This window comes from Manis javanica, chromosome 4, assembly GCF_040802235.1.
Source record: "Manis javanica isolate MJ-LG chromosome 4, MJ_LKY, whole genome shotgun sequence".
Taxonomy (NCBI): Eukaryota; Metazoa; Chordata; class Mammalia; order Pholidota; family Manidae; genus Manis; species Manis javanica.
The window spans coordinates 41,661,612-41,681,662 of NC_133159.1; the positions used below are offsets into that span (position 1 = coordinate 41,661,612).

The following is a 20,051-nucleotide window of genomic DNA, read 5'->3' on the forward strand; positions in this document are numbered from 1 at the left end:
TGCCAGATACTTTTCTAAGTGCTGCTTATTTAATATATGTAACACCCTTTAAGGTAGCTAATGTTATAATCCACATAAGTGATAAAATAGGCCTAGAAAGATTAAGTAACTTGTTCAAAATCACACAACCAATAAGTACAGTTGGGATTCAAAATCAGGATCTTTGGCTACTAAAGAACCATACTCCAAAGCAATATACAGTGGTGTCAGGAAAACAGAGAATAAGGGAGTAAAAAAAATGAGATCCTTGGAAAGGGTCACTTCTCTAGCAACACCTGGACTATGACCACAAAGTTCCTAGGCAGTCAGCTGAGAGGGAAACAGAACTGTCATTTGTTTAGTAAATACTCTGTAATTTGTTTTTTATTTAATTTGATCTTCCTAGCCTTCCTATGCAAAAGGTGATATTACCCCTGTTTTACAGTTGAAGAAACTGAGAAGGTGGAACTAAGAATCAAGGTTTTCTTGGCTGTATACCTCATGTACTTTTCCCATAAATATAATTGAGAGGGTAAAAATAGAACAACTCAGTAGGTTTTACGGTGATTTTTATGTTGTTTTCCTAGCATTCCTGATAGGAATGTCTGCATTTATACCATGTCTTCAAAGCAAATTTTATCTTTACTTTAAAAAGAAAGGTGAAAAATATCTGGTATCTATTTTATTAGATGGCAATTTTTTACTTTAAAGTTATATGCTGAATTATTTGCAGTTTACTTTGAATTATTTGTGTTACAGTTGGTTTTAAGACTTGAGAATTTTGGAGTGAATGCAGAATAACCTTCATAAGAACCTGAATTACAAACACATTAAGAAAGTCTGTTGGCTTATAACGAGATTGTTGAAAAAATTAAAGATATAAATAAATATCCCATGTTCATGGATTCAAGCATAACTTTAAAAGGCTAAATAAGAAAAAAAATTTAAGTATATTCATAAAAACAATAAAAATAGTATGTTAAAAATACAAGATTAATACATGACTGAATGCATGGATTAGAAAAGAAGGAAGTCCTAAGGTCAACCATCTGTGCTTCCACATTAGGAAACTAGAAAAAGAAGAGCAAATTAAATCCAAAGTAAGTAGCAGAAAAAAAATTACTTAGGGCAAAAATCATTGAAGTTAAAATTAGGAAATCAGTAGAGAAAAGTGAATGAAACCAAAAGCTGTTTCTTTGAAAAAGATCAATAAAAGTTGATAAGCCTCTAGCCAGGCTAAGAAAAAAGAGAAAAAGAGAGGATTCAACTTACTATTATCAGAAATAAAAAAAGGAACCTCACTGCACATTCCATTAAAAGGAATACTATGAACAAATCTGTGTTCACAGACTTGGTAACTTAGAAGAAATGGACCAATCCCTTCAAAGATACAATTTGCCAAAACTCACAGGAAGAAATAGACAATGTAAATGGACCTATTGCTATTAAAGGAATTGAAACAATAATAACCTTTTAAATCAGAAAGCAGCAAACCCAGATGGGTTCACTACTGAATTCTACCAAACATTTAAGGAAGGAATTGTACCAGTTCTCTACAATCTCTTTCTGAAGATAGAACCAGAGGGGGGAATACTTCCTAACTTATTCTATCAGGCCAGTACCAAAGCCAAACAAAACATTACAAGAAAAGAAAACTACAAACCACTGTCTTGCATGAACTTAGATGCAAAAATCCTCAACCAAATATTAGCAAGTTGAATTCAACAATGTGTAAAAACAATTACATACCATAACCAAATGGGATTTATCCTAGTTACACAAGGCTGGTTCAACATTAGGAAATCAATTAAGGTGATCCATCACATCAGCAGCTAAAGAAGAATCTCGTGATCACATCAATAGATGCAGGGAAAGCATTTGACAAAATCTGAGATGCATTCATGACAAAAACTCTCGGTAAATTAGGAAAAAAGGGGAACTTCCTCAACTTAACAAAAAGCTCTACAAAAAACCTACAGCTGACATCATTCTTAGTGGTGAGAAACTTGAAGCTTTCCCACTAAGATCAGGATCAAGGCAAGTCTCTTACCACTGCTTTTCAACATTCACACTATAAATCCTAGCTAGGGCAGTAAGACAGGAAAAAGAAATAAAAGGTATATGTATTGGGAGGGAAAAAAAACCTGTCTCTGCTCATAGATAACATAATTGCCTATATAGAAAATCTGAGAAATTTGACAGAAAATTGCTGGAACCAATTAGTGATTATATTAAGGTTGCAGGAGACAAATTTAATGTCCAAAAGTCAGTTGCTTTCCTATATACCAACAATGAACAAGTAGAAAGTATTTTTTTACTTAAATTACCTTTTTTTAATTAAGGTATCATTGATATACAATCTTATGAAGGTTTCACATGAGCAACATTGTGGTTACTACATTCACCCATATTATTGAGTCCTCCCCCCCACACCACACCGCAGTCACTGTCCATCAGCGTAGTAAGATGCCACAGAGTCACTACTTGAACAAGTGGAATTTGAAATAAAAAACAATGCTATTTATATTAGCACCCCTAAAATGAAATACTTAGGTATAAGTCTAACAAAATATGTATGTATAAGATCAATGTAAGAAAAACTACAAAACATGAAACAAATAACCAAATAAATGGAGGGATATTCCATGTTTATGGATTGGAAGACTCAATTGTCAAAATGTCAAGATGTCAGACTCTCTAAGTTGATCTATAGATTCAGTGCCATCCCAATCAAAATGCCAGCAGGTTATTTTGATATATCCACAAACTGTTTCTAAAGTTTTTAAAGAGTCAAAAGACCCAGAATAGTCAACACAATATTGAAGAAGAGCAAAGTTGGAGAACTAACAATACCAGACTTTAAAACTTACTATAAAACTGTAGTGATCAAGAGACTTTGGTATTGACAAATCAAAAGACAAATAGAGCAATGGAACAGAAGATAGAGGCCAGAAATAGACCCATGTAAACATAGGTAACTTATCTTTGACAAAGGAACACAGGAGTAAAATGGACAAAAGATAATTTTTTCAGCAAATGGTGCTGGAAAAACTGGACATCCTCATGCAACAAATTGAAACTAGACACAGACCTTACATCCTATGCAAACACAAAATAGATCAGACCTCAGTGTAAAATGAAAAATATAAGACTTCTAGAAGACAACAAGAAAATCTGGATGATCTTGGTTTGGTGATGACTTTAGATAACAAAAGCCCAATCCATGAAGGAAAGAATGGATAAGCGAGATCATTAACATTAAAAATTTCTGCTCTGTACCTTGTTAGGAGAATGAAAATACAAGCCACAGGCTGGGAGGAAATATTTTCAAAAGACATTTCCAATAAAAACTGTTATCCAAAATATGCAAAGAATTCTTAAAACTCAATAATAAGAAAACCCAATTTAAAAAGGGCCAAAGACCAAACAGACGCATCATGAAAGATTTCCAGATGGCAAATAAGCTATGAATAGATGCCCACATCATGTGTCGTAAGAGAAATTACATTAAGATAACAATGAGAACAGTATACACCTATTAGAATGTCCAAAGTCCAGAACATTGATAACACCAAATACTAGTGAAAATGTGGGGCAACAGAAACTCTCATTTACTGCTGATGGGAATGCAAAATGATACAGCCATTTTGGAAGACAGTTTGGCAGTTTCTTACAAAGAGAAACATAGGCTTACCATATGACCCAGCAGTCATGCTCCTAGATATTTACAAATAAGTTGAAAATTTATGCCCACCCAAAAACCTAGCATGATATTTGTAGCAGCTTTATTCATAATTGTCAAAATTTAGAAGCAACCAAGATACCTTTCGGTAGGTGATGGATAAATACACTGTAGTAGTACATCCAGGCAATAGAGTATTACTCAGCAATAAAAAGAAAGGAGATATCAAGCCATGAAAAGATACAGAGGAATCTTAAATGCATGTTACCAAGTGAAGCAAGCCACTCTAAAAAAGCTGTATACTGTATGATTCCAACTAAATGACATTCTGGAAAAGGCAAACCTATGGAGACAGTAAAAAAGATCAGGGATTAAAGGGTGTTAGTGGAGAGAGAGAGATGAATAAACAGCACAGAGGATTTTTAGGGCAGTGAAACTACTTTGTATGATACTATAATCATTCATACATGTCATTATACATTTGTCCAAACTCATAGAACGTACACCACAAGAGTGAAAAGCTATGGACTTTGGTAATGATGTAGGTTCATTGATTGTTAACAAATGTGCCACTCTGATGGAAGATGTTGATAATGGTGAAAGCTAGGCATGTGTAGGGATAGGGGTATATGGAAAAGTGCTGTACCTTCTACTGAATTTTACTGTGAACCCAAAACTGCTTTAAATAAAAAGTCATTAAAAATATGTTTAAAATATTAACACTGCTTGGATATTTGATATTAAGAAATGGTTAATTTTTAAAGATGTGATATAAGCTATGATTATTTTGTTAAAATGGTACCTATGTTTCAAAAATACATACTGAAATATTTACAGATAGAATGTCATCTGATTAACTGGGGGAGAAGTGAGCAAGGGTTGGCCTTGATAATTGTTTAACCTGGGCCATGAGCACTGGCATGTTCGTTATGCTATTATGTCTACTTTTATGATTGAAAATTTCTGTAATACAGAGTTTTAAAAATGAAGACTGACCAGAATACAGTTACAAAAAGAAGGATATGTTTTGATTGCTTGTCTTTTACAGAATAGCACTGTTTAACCCATACATAGAACTTACACAACAAACAAGTGTGTCATTTACAAGGTATTAACAGGATATATAAAAAATTAATTCACTGTATATTTGAGGAAATGAGTCTGATAACTTCAAACAAGTTTACGGTTTTATGTTAAATGTTTTCTTGTAATTTTAGTTGTATCTTTCTGTGATAGCCTCTCTTAGAAATAAAGTAGAAAGATTAAATTAGAAAGGTTAAATTAGAGATCCTTTGTAGCCTTTTCTATAATAATATACTCTTAAAATGATTCTGACAATTATTATTGTTTTCAGTTAATAACAGTAAAGCTGGAACATGTGTTTAGACAGCAGGAGGGTGGAGTCTGATTGAACAGCTTTAGTATTTATTACACTGATTTTGGTATTTGCTAATAAAAAACAAGGATAAAGTACTCTGCTGCACTTAAGAACTACAAATTGTTACTGTTAGTGATCTTCCTGAATAGCTGGATATTGCTCCAGCTATTTCCAATTTTTTTGTCTTACAAGGCAGTTATTTTTGTCATAATTGCAGTGCTTTTTCAAGACCTGGGACATCACTTTTTCCACTTTCTGATTTGGAAAGAAATAAGTGAGCATTTGATGATTTGAATTTTCAAGAATTGCAAAGGAGTACATGTTATTCACACTGTAAGGGGTATAAATAGGTACAAATGGTACTTAACTAAAAATCTTTTTCATAAAGTTGGCAGTAAGATTTGCTATGTGGAAAGCCATGAGTGGGAAATTTTAAAAATAAAAGGAAAGGGAAATAAGAGCACTATCATACAGTCAGTACCTGTTATGTGCTGCATTTTACATGTAATATCTCATTTAATCTTCATAAAAAGCTTTCCAAGGAGAATATTAACATTTCTACTTTATGTATTTGGAAAAACTGAGGCTCAGAGAGTTTAAATTATTCCCACTGAGTCATTTGGCTGAGGAATAATAAGGTTGTGATTAGAACCCAGAAGTGCCACATTAAAGGAAGTTACATGTAAAACACTCAAATGGTCAAATACCTCATGATCCCACTCATGCTTGGAATTTAAGAAAAACAAAACCAAAAAAAGGCCAAGCTCATAGATACAGAGAACAGATTGGTAATTGCCAGAGGCAGGGGTGTAAAGAGAAGTGGGTGAAGGGAGTCAAAAGTACAGACTTCAGCTATAAAATAAACAAGCCATGGGGATGTAATGTACCGCATGGCGACTATAGTTAATGTATTGCTTATTTAAAAGTTGCTGAGAGAGTAAATCTTAAAACATCCTATGTTAAACAGGATACTGCTGCCCAGTGAAGAACCGGCCCACCCTAAATGCCAAGAGTGCTGTTGAGAAATACTGAGTAACCTGGCTCATGGCAGACGACTTCATCTTGGTCTTCTCAGGCAAATTCAGTATTATCCATTAACTTACAATCCAGGATTATTCAGCTATTCTCAGTTGGTTCAAATCTCTTAGATACTGCCCATCTTTTCCATGGTCCTAATTCTAATGGCCTGAGGAACTTATTACATTATAGTCTCTGTCTTTTTGAGAATGAGGGCCAGCATTTCCAGGTCTCTTCTATTTTACATTGTGGTACATTGTGTTGGTCTTAGACAATGTCCAGTGGTGGTTTTGTGGTGTATGTTATATTTGACTCCAGGTAGTTCTCTGGCATGGGTAATCCCACAAGAATGGATCTCTTTGCCTGTCTGTGATTTCCTGGCCATTCTAGGTAATCTCTTGGCAAATCATCCACTTATCTAACTTCTGTCCTTTTTCTAATCCCACTGGAAATGTAAAGGATCTCCTTCAAACTATAGTCAGACCCACTGAATATTGGGAAGTATGGATACAGTTGGGTCTTGCCATTTAACTCCATTATTCTGCCCCCAGCTTGCTTTTTAAAAAGGTACCTTGTGTGTTAGTTTTTTAATTCAGGTCTGGTAGATATTTTTCTCTGACTCATTTCACTTAGCATAATACCCTCTTGGTCCATCCATGTTGTTGCAAATGCCAGGATTTCATTCTTTTTTTATGGCTGAGTAATATTCCATTGTAGATATGCATACAGCAGTATATATGTGGTTGTGGGTGTGTATATTTATATAGTGTACATATATCTTTTGTCCATGCATCTGTGATGGATATTTAGGCTTCTTCCATACTTTGGCTATTCTAAATAATGCTGTGATAAACATAAGAGTGTATGTATCTTTGAATTTGTTTTCTTTAGGTAAATTCCCAGAAGTGGAGTTGTTAGGTCATATTGTATTTCTGGTTTTAGTTGTTTGAGAAACCTCCACACTGCTTTTCATAGTGGCTGCACCAATTTACATTCCCACTAGCAGTGTATGAAGATTCCCTTTTCTCCGCATCCTCGCCAACATTTATTATCTCTTGTCTTGTTGATGTTGGCCATTCTGACTGGTGTGAGGTGATCTCATTGTGGTTTTGGTTTGTATTTCCCTGATGACTGGTGATGTTGAACATCTTTTCATGTGTCTTGGCTATCTGGATACCTTCTTTGGAAAAATGTCTATATAGGTCCTCATCCCATTTTTTAATTGGATTATTTGGGTTTTTTATGTTGAATTGTAAAAGTTCTTCATATATTTTGGATATTAACCCCTTAGTGGATATATCACTCACAAATATTTTCCCCCATATGGTAGGTTACAATTTCATTTGCTGAAATTGTACAGCAATTCTTTGTTGTGCAGAAATATAATAATTTGATATAGTCAAATGTAGTATGGCCAGATTCCATGAAGGATCATCTCTCTTTTGTTCACTGTGTATCCTGTATGGTATCCTAAACATAGTTGTGGCTCAAATATTTGTAGAATAAATGAGTGGCTTCTTGATTTTACCTCTTGATTAGAAGAAAGATTATTGATGGATTTTAAGAAGACTAAACTGATTAGATTACATTTTAGGAAGCTCTGTTTTTTAGTATTTGTGTGAAAGACAAGTGAGAAAGATATATCTGGAGATTAGGAGGACAAATAATTGGTTATGATGGTCTTCTAGGCCTTAGATAACAGAGGCCTGAATAAAGGCCCAGCATAAGTGTGGGACAGGAAGAGATGGTATTGTGGGAGAATCAACAGGACTTAGTGACTGCCTTGATGTGGTCACAGTGAGGGAGAAGAAAAAGTCAAGTCTCAAATTAAACTGAAATATGTCAGTATGAGGCAGTATTATATACTGTGGTTAATGACAGAGCCTTTGGAGATTTGTGTAACTTACTAGCTGTAGGACTAACCAATTTTACTTGACATTTGTTTATTTTACTCTGTTAATTATAAATGAGTGCCTTCATAGAATTGTTTGGGTTAAATGAGGTAACATATGTAAAGTGTCTAGTTTTCATACAGTTTTCTGTGAACTTGAGCATGTCATTTAACCATCCAAATTCAGTTTCTTATGATAGAAAATAGAGATAATATATCCCCTGTTCTCCCTATGCCACAGAGTTAACTTTGAGAATGTAAAGCCTGTGAAAGCTTAATTGGCAATCATAGTAGCTAGATATATTAGTCATGCCTGGCAGGAGAGAAGATGATTTCTCTCACTTTGTCTTTAATATAACCTTATCTCTTGGTTCATCTTGATAAGACATAGGATACTTCTTGACCATAAAAACTGGACCAGTAAAATTTACCCTACTGGGAACTGTTTTCTGCCTGTATGAACCTTTCTGTGATAAGTGACTAATGAGTTCTCGAGAAAATAAATCTTAATAGGTTGCTAAGGAGATTCTTATTGCCTGGTGTTGTGGGAAGAAGAAAGTAAGATTATCAAGAATCAACACTGGAAGGTGGAAATACTGTGTTAGAAATTGGCATGGCCAACTTTTGGTTACCTGTTCTGATTTCCTGTAGCTGGGCCTTGCCAATATTTATGGCTGAGTGGTATATTTTGAGCTTTCCTAGCTTTCCTAGCAAACCAGTGAAAACAGCTGGTATTATTATTCCACGAATAATCATAGTACAAAACAGAAGTTAAAACCCAGAATTCCAGTTTTTGTTTATTTCACCCTGCTGTATTGCCTTTCCAAACAGAAATAGCAGATGTTACTGTATTTAAATGCCAGTGTTATATGATTTTGTGTATAGGAATTTTGCCAAAGGGCAGCTCAGATTTTTTTCCCCCTGCTATGTGTTTGCTGTTTGATCTTGGCTGAGATTTTTATTTTCAGCCAGCGCTTTCACTTTCCTTATTGCTGACAGATGTGTAATCTCACTCATGCTTTTGAATTGGGTTTGCTTGTGCCTAGCTTCCTCAACTGCATTTTCCTTTGAAGTGTTTAGTGTTGTGGTAATAAGGTTCCCTGTTAGTGTTGGTCAGTATTGGTTTACACCCTTTGTACTGTGATCCTAAGTAAATTTAGTTTGTTCTTTTTCCTGCAGGTTTTCTGTGCTTCCTGCTGTAGCCTGAAATGTAAACTGTTATACATGGATAGAAAAGAAGCTAGAGTATGTGTAATCTGCCATTCAGTGTTAATGAATGGTAAGTATTAAAACAAGTTGATTCACAGTTATTGAGACAGAACAAGATAATTCCTATGAAAAGACTTACTATTTTTTCCTGCCTTTCTCTATGGGTTGCTTACTTTCTCAAATGTCATAACTTTCACTAAAAATGTTAAGCTCAATTTCCATGGTTTGAAAAAGTCTTAGCATTTCAGATTTCCTGTGCCTAATTTAATGAATGAATGCTAAAGTCAGGTAAGTTTTGCAGGAAGAATGGAAGTTCTTGTGGAAATCTGGCACTATGGGCTGTTAATGTTCCTGGGAAATGACTGGAGTGTGAAGAGGGTAGGGAATATTGACCATGTAGATGATGAAATATTAAAATGGGGCTAAGGTTTTCCTTTCAAGGGAAGCTCTTTCTAGGGAATACTTTATTAACTTAGAATATATTCTTCTTAACATCTATTTTCATTCATTTTGTTAAAAGTAAATATTTTAGCATTTAGGATCAAACAGTAATTGCATTTTTCTACCAGTTATCTCCTGAATATTATCTAGATTTGCTATGAGGATAATGGTTTTGAATTTAGTTATATGGTAAAAGAATATGGCTAGGAGAAGGTAAATATAGCTTATCCAGTGTTCACTTATGTGGGATTGGGAATGAATCCAAGGACATTTCAGGAAAAAAAACCAAAAAAACCCAGAGTATTCTTGTAAGAGATACAATAAAATTGATCAGGCTGTAGTATTTTCTCTTCAAGTGCATCTTTGTACAGTTGCCAGAACAATTACTAATAGACACAAAATGTTGAACTGCTGCCTGTGCCAGGATAGCATGCCTCCTGGAGGCTGGGAATTTACTTGCCCAAGGCTCCTCCTGCTCTGTCTGTCTGCATTGCTTATAGTGATGTTTTCCTGTTGCTGGCTTATAAACCTATTGCATGTCAGTTAATCTGATCTGTTCTCATCTCTTATGATCCACCCAATTTCCTCCCATTTCTGAATTCTTACAATTTTGATCAAATATGAATTCATTCTCTCTACTCTTAGGATCATTTTTTAGATGGTGGTTATTTAACTCAGTTGCTCAATTGATGTTTTTTATTCCTGCTTTCATTTTCAGATGTATATCCACAGATAAAAGCATGTTGCTTAATTACAGTACCCAATACCTCTTTTATCTGATGAGGTCTTCCAACTTGATAGCTTTATTTTTTTAAACTTGACATAGCTAAAGATGAAGGAAATGGCAGAGGATTCAAATGGGATACATACTTTTTATTAAGCCAAGGATGCCCTTAACAGGGAATCCTAAAATAATCTCTTTTCCTGGTTTTTCCAGCATCTTTCCTCTCGCATGGCTTAGCCTGGTCTTTTACTGAATATTTAATTTGATGCTTTTCAGTGTTTCCTATTCCTCTTTCCTTTTCTCCTATTCTCTTCCTCCCTTCTTCCTGCCAGTGCTTTCAAAAGAACATAGCTGTTGTTTCTAGCCTTGTCCTGAAGTTTGGAGGCAATAAATATTCTTACAGATCATTCTTTAATGTTAAATGAGATTTTTAAAAAGATGCTCAAAAAATTGGGTGGTTTCCATTTCTGGACATGTGATATTACCTGAACCTAGAAGATAAAATCTGATATCTTTCTTTTCTGTAGCATCTTTCATCCTTTTTATTTTAAAGATAATAGTTGATATATCAGTATTTAGTTAAATTACAGAGTAAACAGAACCTTACACATTTGTGGTCATATTGGATGATGGCACTTATATGATATTGGCACATTTTCATGTTCAAATGGGTTCTGTGCTTTTGAGACACACCAAAGATGTGAAATGGCTGTTTTTGCTGGATACTTTTATACAGGGTGATGATTGCACAAAAGCAGAATTCCAGAAATGTTGAGATACGTTCTCCTGAGCTTTAGGCTTCACAATTTTTCTAAAGAGATTTTGCCTCAACTAAGAAGATCCTAAAAGTCTAGAAATGTAATAAAAAATATCACATAATGGAGTTATTCTAGTTTAGTCCCTGATTTTTAGTTTTGATAGGACTTAATAAAATGCACTAAATATTAGCCTGTCCCTCACCCACAAAAATGTCTCAATGCTGTCACAGTTACAAATCCTTAATAAGTTTGATGTTGTTTCATTCCCTCTTAAGGGAGTGTTATGGTCTCCTTTAAAAAAGCCAGGGACCTAGTCATTAATCTCAGACCAATTTATTATCAGTCTGTACCAGAAGTATCACATACTTCTTATTTGTTGCTTCCAAATAGTTTACTTAACTAAATGGTCTCTTTTATTGAATAAAATCACCTATCTCCTTAATATCTTCATGAGCTGGAAGAGAGACATACTATAAATGTTAATGAGGAGGAGCTACATTATTTACCCAATATTGTGGAGGTCTTGATGTCCATATTTTGCAATCCATTCACATTTATTGTGTCTGTATTTGCTTTAGCTCAAGCCTGGGAGAACATGATGAGTGCCTCAAGCCAGAGCCCTAACCCTAACAATCCTGCTGAATACTGTTCTACTATCCCTCCCTTGCAGCAAGCTCAGGCCTCAGGAGCCCTGAGCTCTCCACCTCCCACTGTGATGGTACCTGTGGGAGTTTTAAAGCACCCTGGAGCAGAAGGTAGGGGATCATGTGCTATTCTCTCTCTTTTTCTTCATCAAGTTCCTCTGAAAAGGTGCTGATGTGATTTTACAGCACATGTTTCTAAAACATTGCAAATAAGTCCCTTTGGATAGCTATTAAGTGGAAGAACAAGGTGAGAAATGTCTCGAGACTATTTCTGGGCAAGTAAAGAAGAATATTGTGTTGCCTGCTATTTTGAAGGCACCTCTATAAATATGCCAGTACCCTCTCCAACTTAAGAATGGAGTAATCACATTGCTTATATTTGAAAAGAGATGCAGAATTTGAAGTCAGCCTGTAAAATCCTAGCCTCCTGCCTACCTTAATGTTCTTTGAAGAAATTTAGTAAGTGATGAAAATGAGAGTTCTTTCTTCTGACCAGCTCATTCTAGTGTTGTTTTTTGGAATATACATTGCCATTTTCTCTCTTCAATATTCATCTATACATATGCAAATATTAAAATACTGTGTTAGGTACACAGCCCTTCATGAAATCCAGAAATTTAATTTTGATTATATCATATGATAGGTAGAACATTACAGGCTCAACTTCATTTTATCTTTGTGAGTATGATATTGTCAGATGAAAGGAATTTTGTAAGTTCAGAGGGTTATCAGTAGTAAAAACAGCAACTAAATATTTCCTTAAAATGATCTTGTCCAGACGTATCCTGTGATAATTAAAATAAGTCTTCTTTCATTAATTTTATGTCTTTTTGTCTAGTAATATTCCCTTCCCCTTGTTAAACATCCTTCCTCTCCTTTTGAAGATCAAAGACTTCTATTAACATTATCATACTCTTCCCCATTTTCTCCTCTTTTCAGATTGTCCCTTAGTCATACTCCTTGTATTTTTATGAGTTCAGGCTTGCTTTCTTAAAATCTTTATTCTCTTTACTTAATTTGTCATTTTTGTTGTTCTTCCCTAGTCTCTCTTTGTTCTGGCTTGTTTGAATTGATTTCTAAAACTGGATTTAAAGAGATCATTTCATCAGACTCAGTTTTCCAGCTTTTCCCTTGTCATTTTACTAAAACCATTTTGCCCTGCCAGATCAGTCTTTTTCTTCTTCAGTTGTACGTTAGTCAGTTTGCTTCCCCATTCTTATGTATCTGTGCCAACTCTTCCTTTATTAATTACCAATTCTTTACCATCTTCAGGGCATCTTTTGCTCTTCAAAAATAACCACACCACTATTCTAGATACTTAATTCCTGTGGAAACCTCATGCTTTTAGGAGATATGGATGTCTATTGCTAGACACTTTTTTCTCTGCTATTATTTCCTAGGCACTTAAAACATCATCCTTAGTTTCTCTGTCAGTGATATGGGACAGAGTTTGTAACTTAATCATAGGTGTGTTTAAGAATTCTTAATATTTTAAAGCAAATGTTTTAAATCTTTACATATAAGTTATAGAAGTAAAGAATATATTTAAATGTGTATTTTTTATTAATTCATAGCCTCTTTTACACGCAGTTACAGTTCTGGTATTTGTAATTAAAAGAAGCTAAATAGTGATTACTTTGTACATCTGGAATTGGTGACCTTCTCTTCTTTGATATTAGAAACCTTACCAATGTCACATTGATGCTTGTTTTATTTTTTCGGCTTCTCAAGTGGCTCAGCCCAGAGAGCAGAGGCGAGTTTGGTTTGCTGACGGGATCTTGCCTAATGGAGAAGTTGCTGATGCAGCCAAATTAACAATGAACGGCACTTCCTCTGCAGGAACCTTGGCTGTGTCACATGACCCAGTCAAGCCAGTAGCTACCAGTCCTCTACCAGCAGAGGTAAGAAAACGTAACAGCAGCTAAAAGTGAATACTTACTTTGCTCAGCATTGTACTGCCCCTGTTTTGTCTTTTTCTTAGTTGAGTAACCTTTCTGTGAACTCTTATAGGTTTTGGATATAGTTCACTGCATGTGTGTGTGTCTAGGGGTAAAGTAAATGCAGCAAAATCAGTTTTTCTCTGTGTGCTCTGTATTTGGAAGTTTTTTCAGGAGAAAGCTTTGTATAAAAGTTGTTCTCAGATGAGTTCAGGCTACCGCTGTAGCCAGAGGTTGTGCTAGAGAGAATCCTGGCACCTTGATGCTGTGGCACCTTGATCCCGGCCCCTTAAGATGCCATGGTGAGGAAAGGCCAGGCAAATGAAGGTGGCTGAGGAATCCTCTTTTCCTTTCTTTTCAACCCAGGCGGCTCTGCTTTTTGCTGTTCTACCTGTTGGGTTTCCATGTAAGTTTTTTAGAAGGATCAAAAAACTTAAAAATAAGTTGAAAACCACACACTTAATGGCTTGAAGACTCATAATTTACATAAGGAAAATAGCTCAAACTGTGTTGTCACCTCCACCTCATTTCTATAGGATATACTGGTGGCAGTCTGGGGGCTAATGGGATTCTCTTTCCTTGGGGCCTAATTGCAGAAGGGGACAAATACCAGCTACTTTTTTTGGAGTCAGTGAGAGAACAGAATCACTAAGGACCAAAATGAGAAAGTATACACATAGGATCCTTTTATACAGTGGTCCTTTTCTGTTGCTGATTGCTCTCAAATTTAGTGGTCAAGATTATAACAGGGCCATTAATTTCATCTAAGTGTATATGTCCTGTGTCCTGTTTTCTTCTTCTTTTTAAATAAAAGGATCAAAGTTTGGGTAAAGTTTTTACTTTTGAAGCTTTCTTAGAATTGTTAGTTACTATTTATTTATATTTATATTTAATAATATTTTTCATAAATTTACATAATTTTTGGATTTGGTTATAATTGAAGTTACATATTATTGTGATTAGATTTACTGACATATACAGAGCTAAATTTCCTGTTTGGCAAAGGAACATTCAACCATGTCATACCTGTCTTCAAATATTGTTTTTGGGATTTTTCTATGACTCCAGAATAACAGCCAAGACTCTGTCTTATTTTTATTTGTATCTGTGCAATGACTTTGTCAAAATAGTTTCTTCTTTTCTCCTCCTACTGTTTATTTGGAAAAATTTCAAATGCACTGGAAAGTTGCAAGAATAGTACAGTGAACACACATATATTCTTTACTTGTTTAACCAATATTTTGCCACATTTACTTTGCCTCTATGTAAACATATACACACACATCATTTTTTTTTGATGAACCATTTGAGTAGCACTTCATCACTAAAGTTAGTACTTCAACTTTTGTCTCCTAAAAATAAGTCATTTTCTTGCATAAGTACAATTAGCATATGAAAAAGACATTTAACATATAATTCTAATATTTAACATACAGTCCATTTCAGATTATCCAAATTGTCCCAATAGTATCCTTTATAGCTTTCATGTATATATACTTTATTTCTTATACTAGGCCTTCAAATCAGTTAGTGATAGTATACTAATTTTCCAAATTTCCTTATATGATGATATACTAAGAACTTTGCAAAATTTTAGCGAAAACGTACTAAACACTTACAGTTCTAAATTATAGATACTAGAGACAAAAGTATGGCAAAACAGCATACTTTTAAAAAATAGTTTTAATCTTTATTCAGGTATAAGTCACATATAGCAAAGAGCTTAAGGAGCATTAATCTTTAGGAAACAACTTGATATGTATGTATGTACACACACATACCTGGCATATAACCCAGGTGAAGATACAGAACACTTCTGTCACTCTAAAAGATTCCCTCATAGCTTTTTTCCACCAATACCTGCCCCCGTTTCCCCAAGGTAACTGTAATTCTGACTTGTATCATCATGAATTAGTTTTGTTTATTCTTGAATTTCATATAAATGGGAATGTATAGTATATAATGTTTGTGTCTAGCTTCTTAAACTACTATTTCTAGGATTTATCCATGCTGTGTGCAAATAAATTTTTTATTGCTGAATAGTATTTCTCAGATAGATATACTACAATTTATCTATTTTCCTGTTAACGAACTTATGGATTGTTTCAGTCTTTGGCTATTATGAATAAAGCTTCTATAAAATCTTATACATGTTAAAAAATGGTTTTTAAATGCTTTTCATTGAACTTCTAAAGTTTCTTTTTTTCCTTAAGTTATGGAAAATACAGAGAGAACATCATTTTAATAGGTCTTTGAGCATATCCTATTAAATCCTTAATTTAGTGGGTTTAATGCCACCCAAAATGTGTTTGCAACATTATGTTTTATTAAATGCAGCTGATGTGATTTTCATATTAATGCAAAGAAAAATGAACTTGATGTTTGATTTCATTATATACTAAATGAAAACACCCTATTTTAATTTCTATATTTTATCCAAGTTATTTTTTCTCTTTTATCGTAATAAAACTTTGTACCTAATCTTTGCTATATTAACCATTTTTATGTGCTCAATCTAGTGATATTAAGTATATTCATATTATTGTAACTATCTCACCATTATTCTCAAAGTTAATTGTAAAAGCAAATATATTTGAGACAATAGTAAAATTTTGTTTTTGTTGCTACTGCATCTTTTTAAAAATATTTTTCTTTTATGGCAAAGAAACCTGAGTAAAAGAAGCTTTAACCCAGGCTATAAATCCTCTTCTCTCATTAGCATGATTTGGTAATGCCAAAGGGAAGAACTGTATCATTAGAAACATTTTCCTAGTGTAAACTCAGTCCTTTAGGAAACCACAAGTTAATGAGCATCTTGTGCTATCTTTCAAAATATGAATTCCAAATTTTCACTTAAATTCCCATTTATATTCTTGACTATATTCTGCCAAAGTTTTGAACTCTCTGTAATGCTCCTTTGCTGATTTGCTTTTCCTAGATGGATATATCTCTATTTTCTGGGAGTATAACTCAGGTTGGAAGTCCTGTTGGCAGTGCAATGAATCTTATTCCTGAAGATGGCCTTCCTCCCATTCTCATCTCCACTGGTGTAAAAGGAGGTATATGAACTTAATATTTTAAGTAGGGATAGTTATATATGCCAGAATGTTGCCTTCTGATTAAGGGAATGAAATGGAACTTGAGTGATAATTACCCTTCTCTTCTCCAACAAAAAAAAAGCAACTACTCAATACCATGAAAAAACTGTTCCTGTTACTGATTATTTTAAAGTAGATATTTATATTTTTATATTATAATGTCATTTCATTTGTTGGAAGGATATAATATAAATGTAGTTCATGGGGAGTTGTTTCTTTATATTTCAGAACACATAATACTCTGAAGCTGCTTATGGTTCTGTGGTTGCCCCATGTGATACAGTCAGTACATTAATTTAACTTCTTGTTTTGAAGTATAATACATATCCAGAAATGTACATATAATAAGTGGAAAGCACTGAACTTAAATAGAAATTTTACTGTTAAAAATATTTTTAAGTGTCTTGGTAAGAAGTAAAATTACTATCCAGTCAGAAGAATGTTTGTGTTTGTTGGTGATAAAATCAGATTAGCATCCAGTCAGTACATTTTCAGGAGATATTTTATCAATAATTTCTCCTCTCTTTACCTGGTCTCCTTACCTTCAGTCTTTTTCTCCTTTATTTTACCTTCCACATTGTTACTTTTTAAACATAGGAATTATGATATATTGCTCTTGCTTAGAAACATTCATTGGATTTCCAGTTCAGCATAAACTATCTTAGCATACAATTTTCCTTTTAACCTTACCTCAACTTTTCTCATTTTATTTGGCCAAAATACATCAGTACTTTACATGCATTTTACAAATTATTTACTATTTTCTGAATATTCATTTCATACTCACATGCTTTTTCTTATGCTGTGGAATGGTGGGAAGAGAATAGACATCAGCCCTGGACGAACCTGAATTTTAATCCCTGTACCGTTCTCTTCTAGCTGTGTGACCCAGTGGACAAGTCATTTATCCTCTGAATCTTTTTTTCCTAGTCATTTAAAACAATAGGTAATTACACTTACGTAAGAGTCATTGTAAATATTTAATCAGATTCCATACCTGAAAGTACATAGCAAGAAAAGTGTCTGATATAAAGTAGGCATGTAATTAATATTTTCCTTGTCCTCCTTTCCTCTGCCTAAAATACCGTTCTATACTCTAGACTCTTTGAAGAACTCCTCAACCTTTCAAAATCCAGATGAATAGAAAACTTCTCTCTGCATCTTCCCTTAGGCTGCCTCCATAGTAGTGTTTTGCATCCTCATCTCAGTACTAACAGAAATTGTTATAGACTATCACTACATTAACCCTTTTCTCATTGTAATTTAGATATTTTATATCTAATTATTTCACTTAGACCATAAATTCTTTCAGTCTTAATTCACGTTTGTGTCTTCTGTTCCTAGCATGGTGCTGGGGCCACAGTGCAGGCTTTTAGCAAAGTTGGCTGAATGTACTGATGGTACTGTCATTCAGCTATGTCCCAGACAGTGGAACAGAGAACTTGCACAAAGTTAAACATTCTTTTGATTGTATAATGCCTTTGGTTCTTTACCAGAACCCCCTAAACATATTCTTTTGTTAGTAAAAGTACTACTTAGATTTCAAATTCTGCTCATTTTAATAAATCTTAGGTTAATAAGAAATTAAATTGGCCTACTCTATTGTTAAAATAAATAAAATTGCAGGGTTCCATTTTCACTAAAAGACACATCCTTTTAAATCTGTTGTCAAAACCTCTCCTACCAAGAAACAGCTAGTTATCTGTGTTTACTTACTTAAACCATATTACTTACTAACTCTTCACCAGAATTTTCAATTTTGTATTCCAGTGGAATAACTTCATGAAAGTTTTTTCTTTTTAAAAATAGAAGTCACTTAGTACTACTTTTTCCAGTAAATATTTTCATTGATAAGGTACACATTTCCCATTACATCCAAAAAATATTTTTTTGGTTTCTATTGGTCAGTGGCAAATGGAGTTATTTTGTTCTGCCTGGCTGTCCCTTAATGATGCATTTTATGTAAAACCACCCAAACAACATGGAGCTTTAAAGTTTTCAATTCCTTTTCCATATCTTCAGATTCTATAGTGGCTATTACCCATGATTTTTACTTACAAGTGAGAGGATTACCATCATTCAAAATGGGATGGCTGAACATTTTATATGGTGCCTGCAGGGATTAAATGGGAAGAGTTCCCTGCAGTCTCAAGTACTACACAAGTTCAGAATCCAGTGTGTGATTTACTGGTGATTTTGGCGATACGTGTATTGAGGTCTTGATTTATACTTATAGGAATTGTTTCATGCAACCAGTCACTTATGATACTTTTAATTTATTTTCCCGGTATATATTTAATTTTAACTTTTTAGTAGTAAAAATTTCAAAAGTACAAAAGGAATATAGAATAAAAAGTAAAAAAGATTTCCTTCTACCTCAACCCCATGACATCCTTCCCAGAGGTAACTAGTGTATTATCACTTTCTTGTCTATCATGGATTATTTTAAATGCTGGTCTTATGACTTCTATGTGAAATTCTTTTTATGATAGTTGGAGAATTTTGGTTAAATAAAAGGGTTGTCTTTAGACTATGGCACAAATCATTTTGTGAAGAAGTCTATTCATAGAATAACCATGTTATCATCCAAATTGGACTAGGTCACTTTTGAGAATGAAAGAGGCACTGTTAACATGACCCTGTGACAGCAGGTATAAATCTGTAGTCACCCTAGCTATAAATCAAATGCCTGTCACTTTCCTGTGAATAATTATCCAATTCCTCCATTAGATTTCTTTCTTCCTATGTCCCTTTAGCCAATTTCTTACCTTGTTTTCTCCCTTTACAGACTATGCTGTGGAAGAGAAACCATCACAGATATCAGTTATGCAGCATTTGGAGGATGGTGGCCCTGACCCACTTGTATTTGTTTTAAATGCAAATTTGTTGTCAATGGTTAAAATTGTAAATTGTGAGTGAGAAATTTGTTTTTGTTTTATGTCTTGTTTTTATAAGTCTTTTTTTTAAATTAAGGTACCATTGATATATAATCTTATGAAGGTTTCACATGAGCAACATTGTGGTTACTACATTCCCCCATATTATCAAGTCCCCAACACATACCCCATTACAGTCATGGGGATGAGATAGGTGAATTCTTGCTGGAAGAAAGCCAAACAAAAGATGCTATAGAGTCACTATTTGTCTTTTCTGTGCTATACTGCCTTCCCCATGCGCCCCCCTCATTGTGTGTGCTAATCGTAAGACCCCTTATTCTCCTTCTCCCTCCCTTCCCACCCACCCTCCCCACCCCCTTTCCCTTTAGCAACCGCTAGTCCTTTCTTGAGGTCTGT

At 34.2% G+C, this 20,051-nt stretch overlaps 1 protein-coding gene across 4 annotated transcripts in view; it reads left to right on the top strand.

The window, feature by feature from the left end:
- ZFYVE9 (zinc finger FYVE-type containing 9) overlaps window positions 1-20,051 on the top strand; it is a 230,793-nt gene that overhangs the window by 128,131 nt on the left and 82,611 nt on the right. For 3 of the 4 annotated variants that reach the window (XM_037021848.2, XM_073233939.1, XM_037021849.2), the window contains 5 exons: window positions 9,127-9,226; window positions 11,658-11,834; window positions 13,455-13,624; window positions 16,599-16,719; window positions 19,547-19,669. In XM_037021848.2, coding sequence (XP_036877743.2) covers window positions 9,127-9,226; window positions 11,658-11,834; window positions 13,455-13,624; window positions 16,599-16,719; window positions 19,547-19,669 — 691 coding nt within the window. The remainder of the gene's footprint in view (window positions 1-9,126; window positions 9,227-11,657; window positions 11,835-13,454; window positions 13,625-16,598; window positions 16,720-19,546; window positions 19,670-20,051) is intronic. The other variant, XM_037021850.2, reaches the window with a different exon arrangement.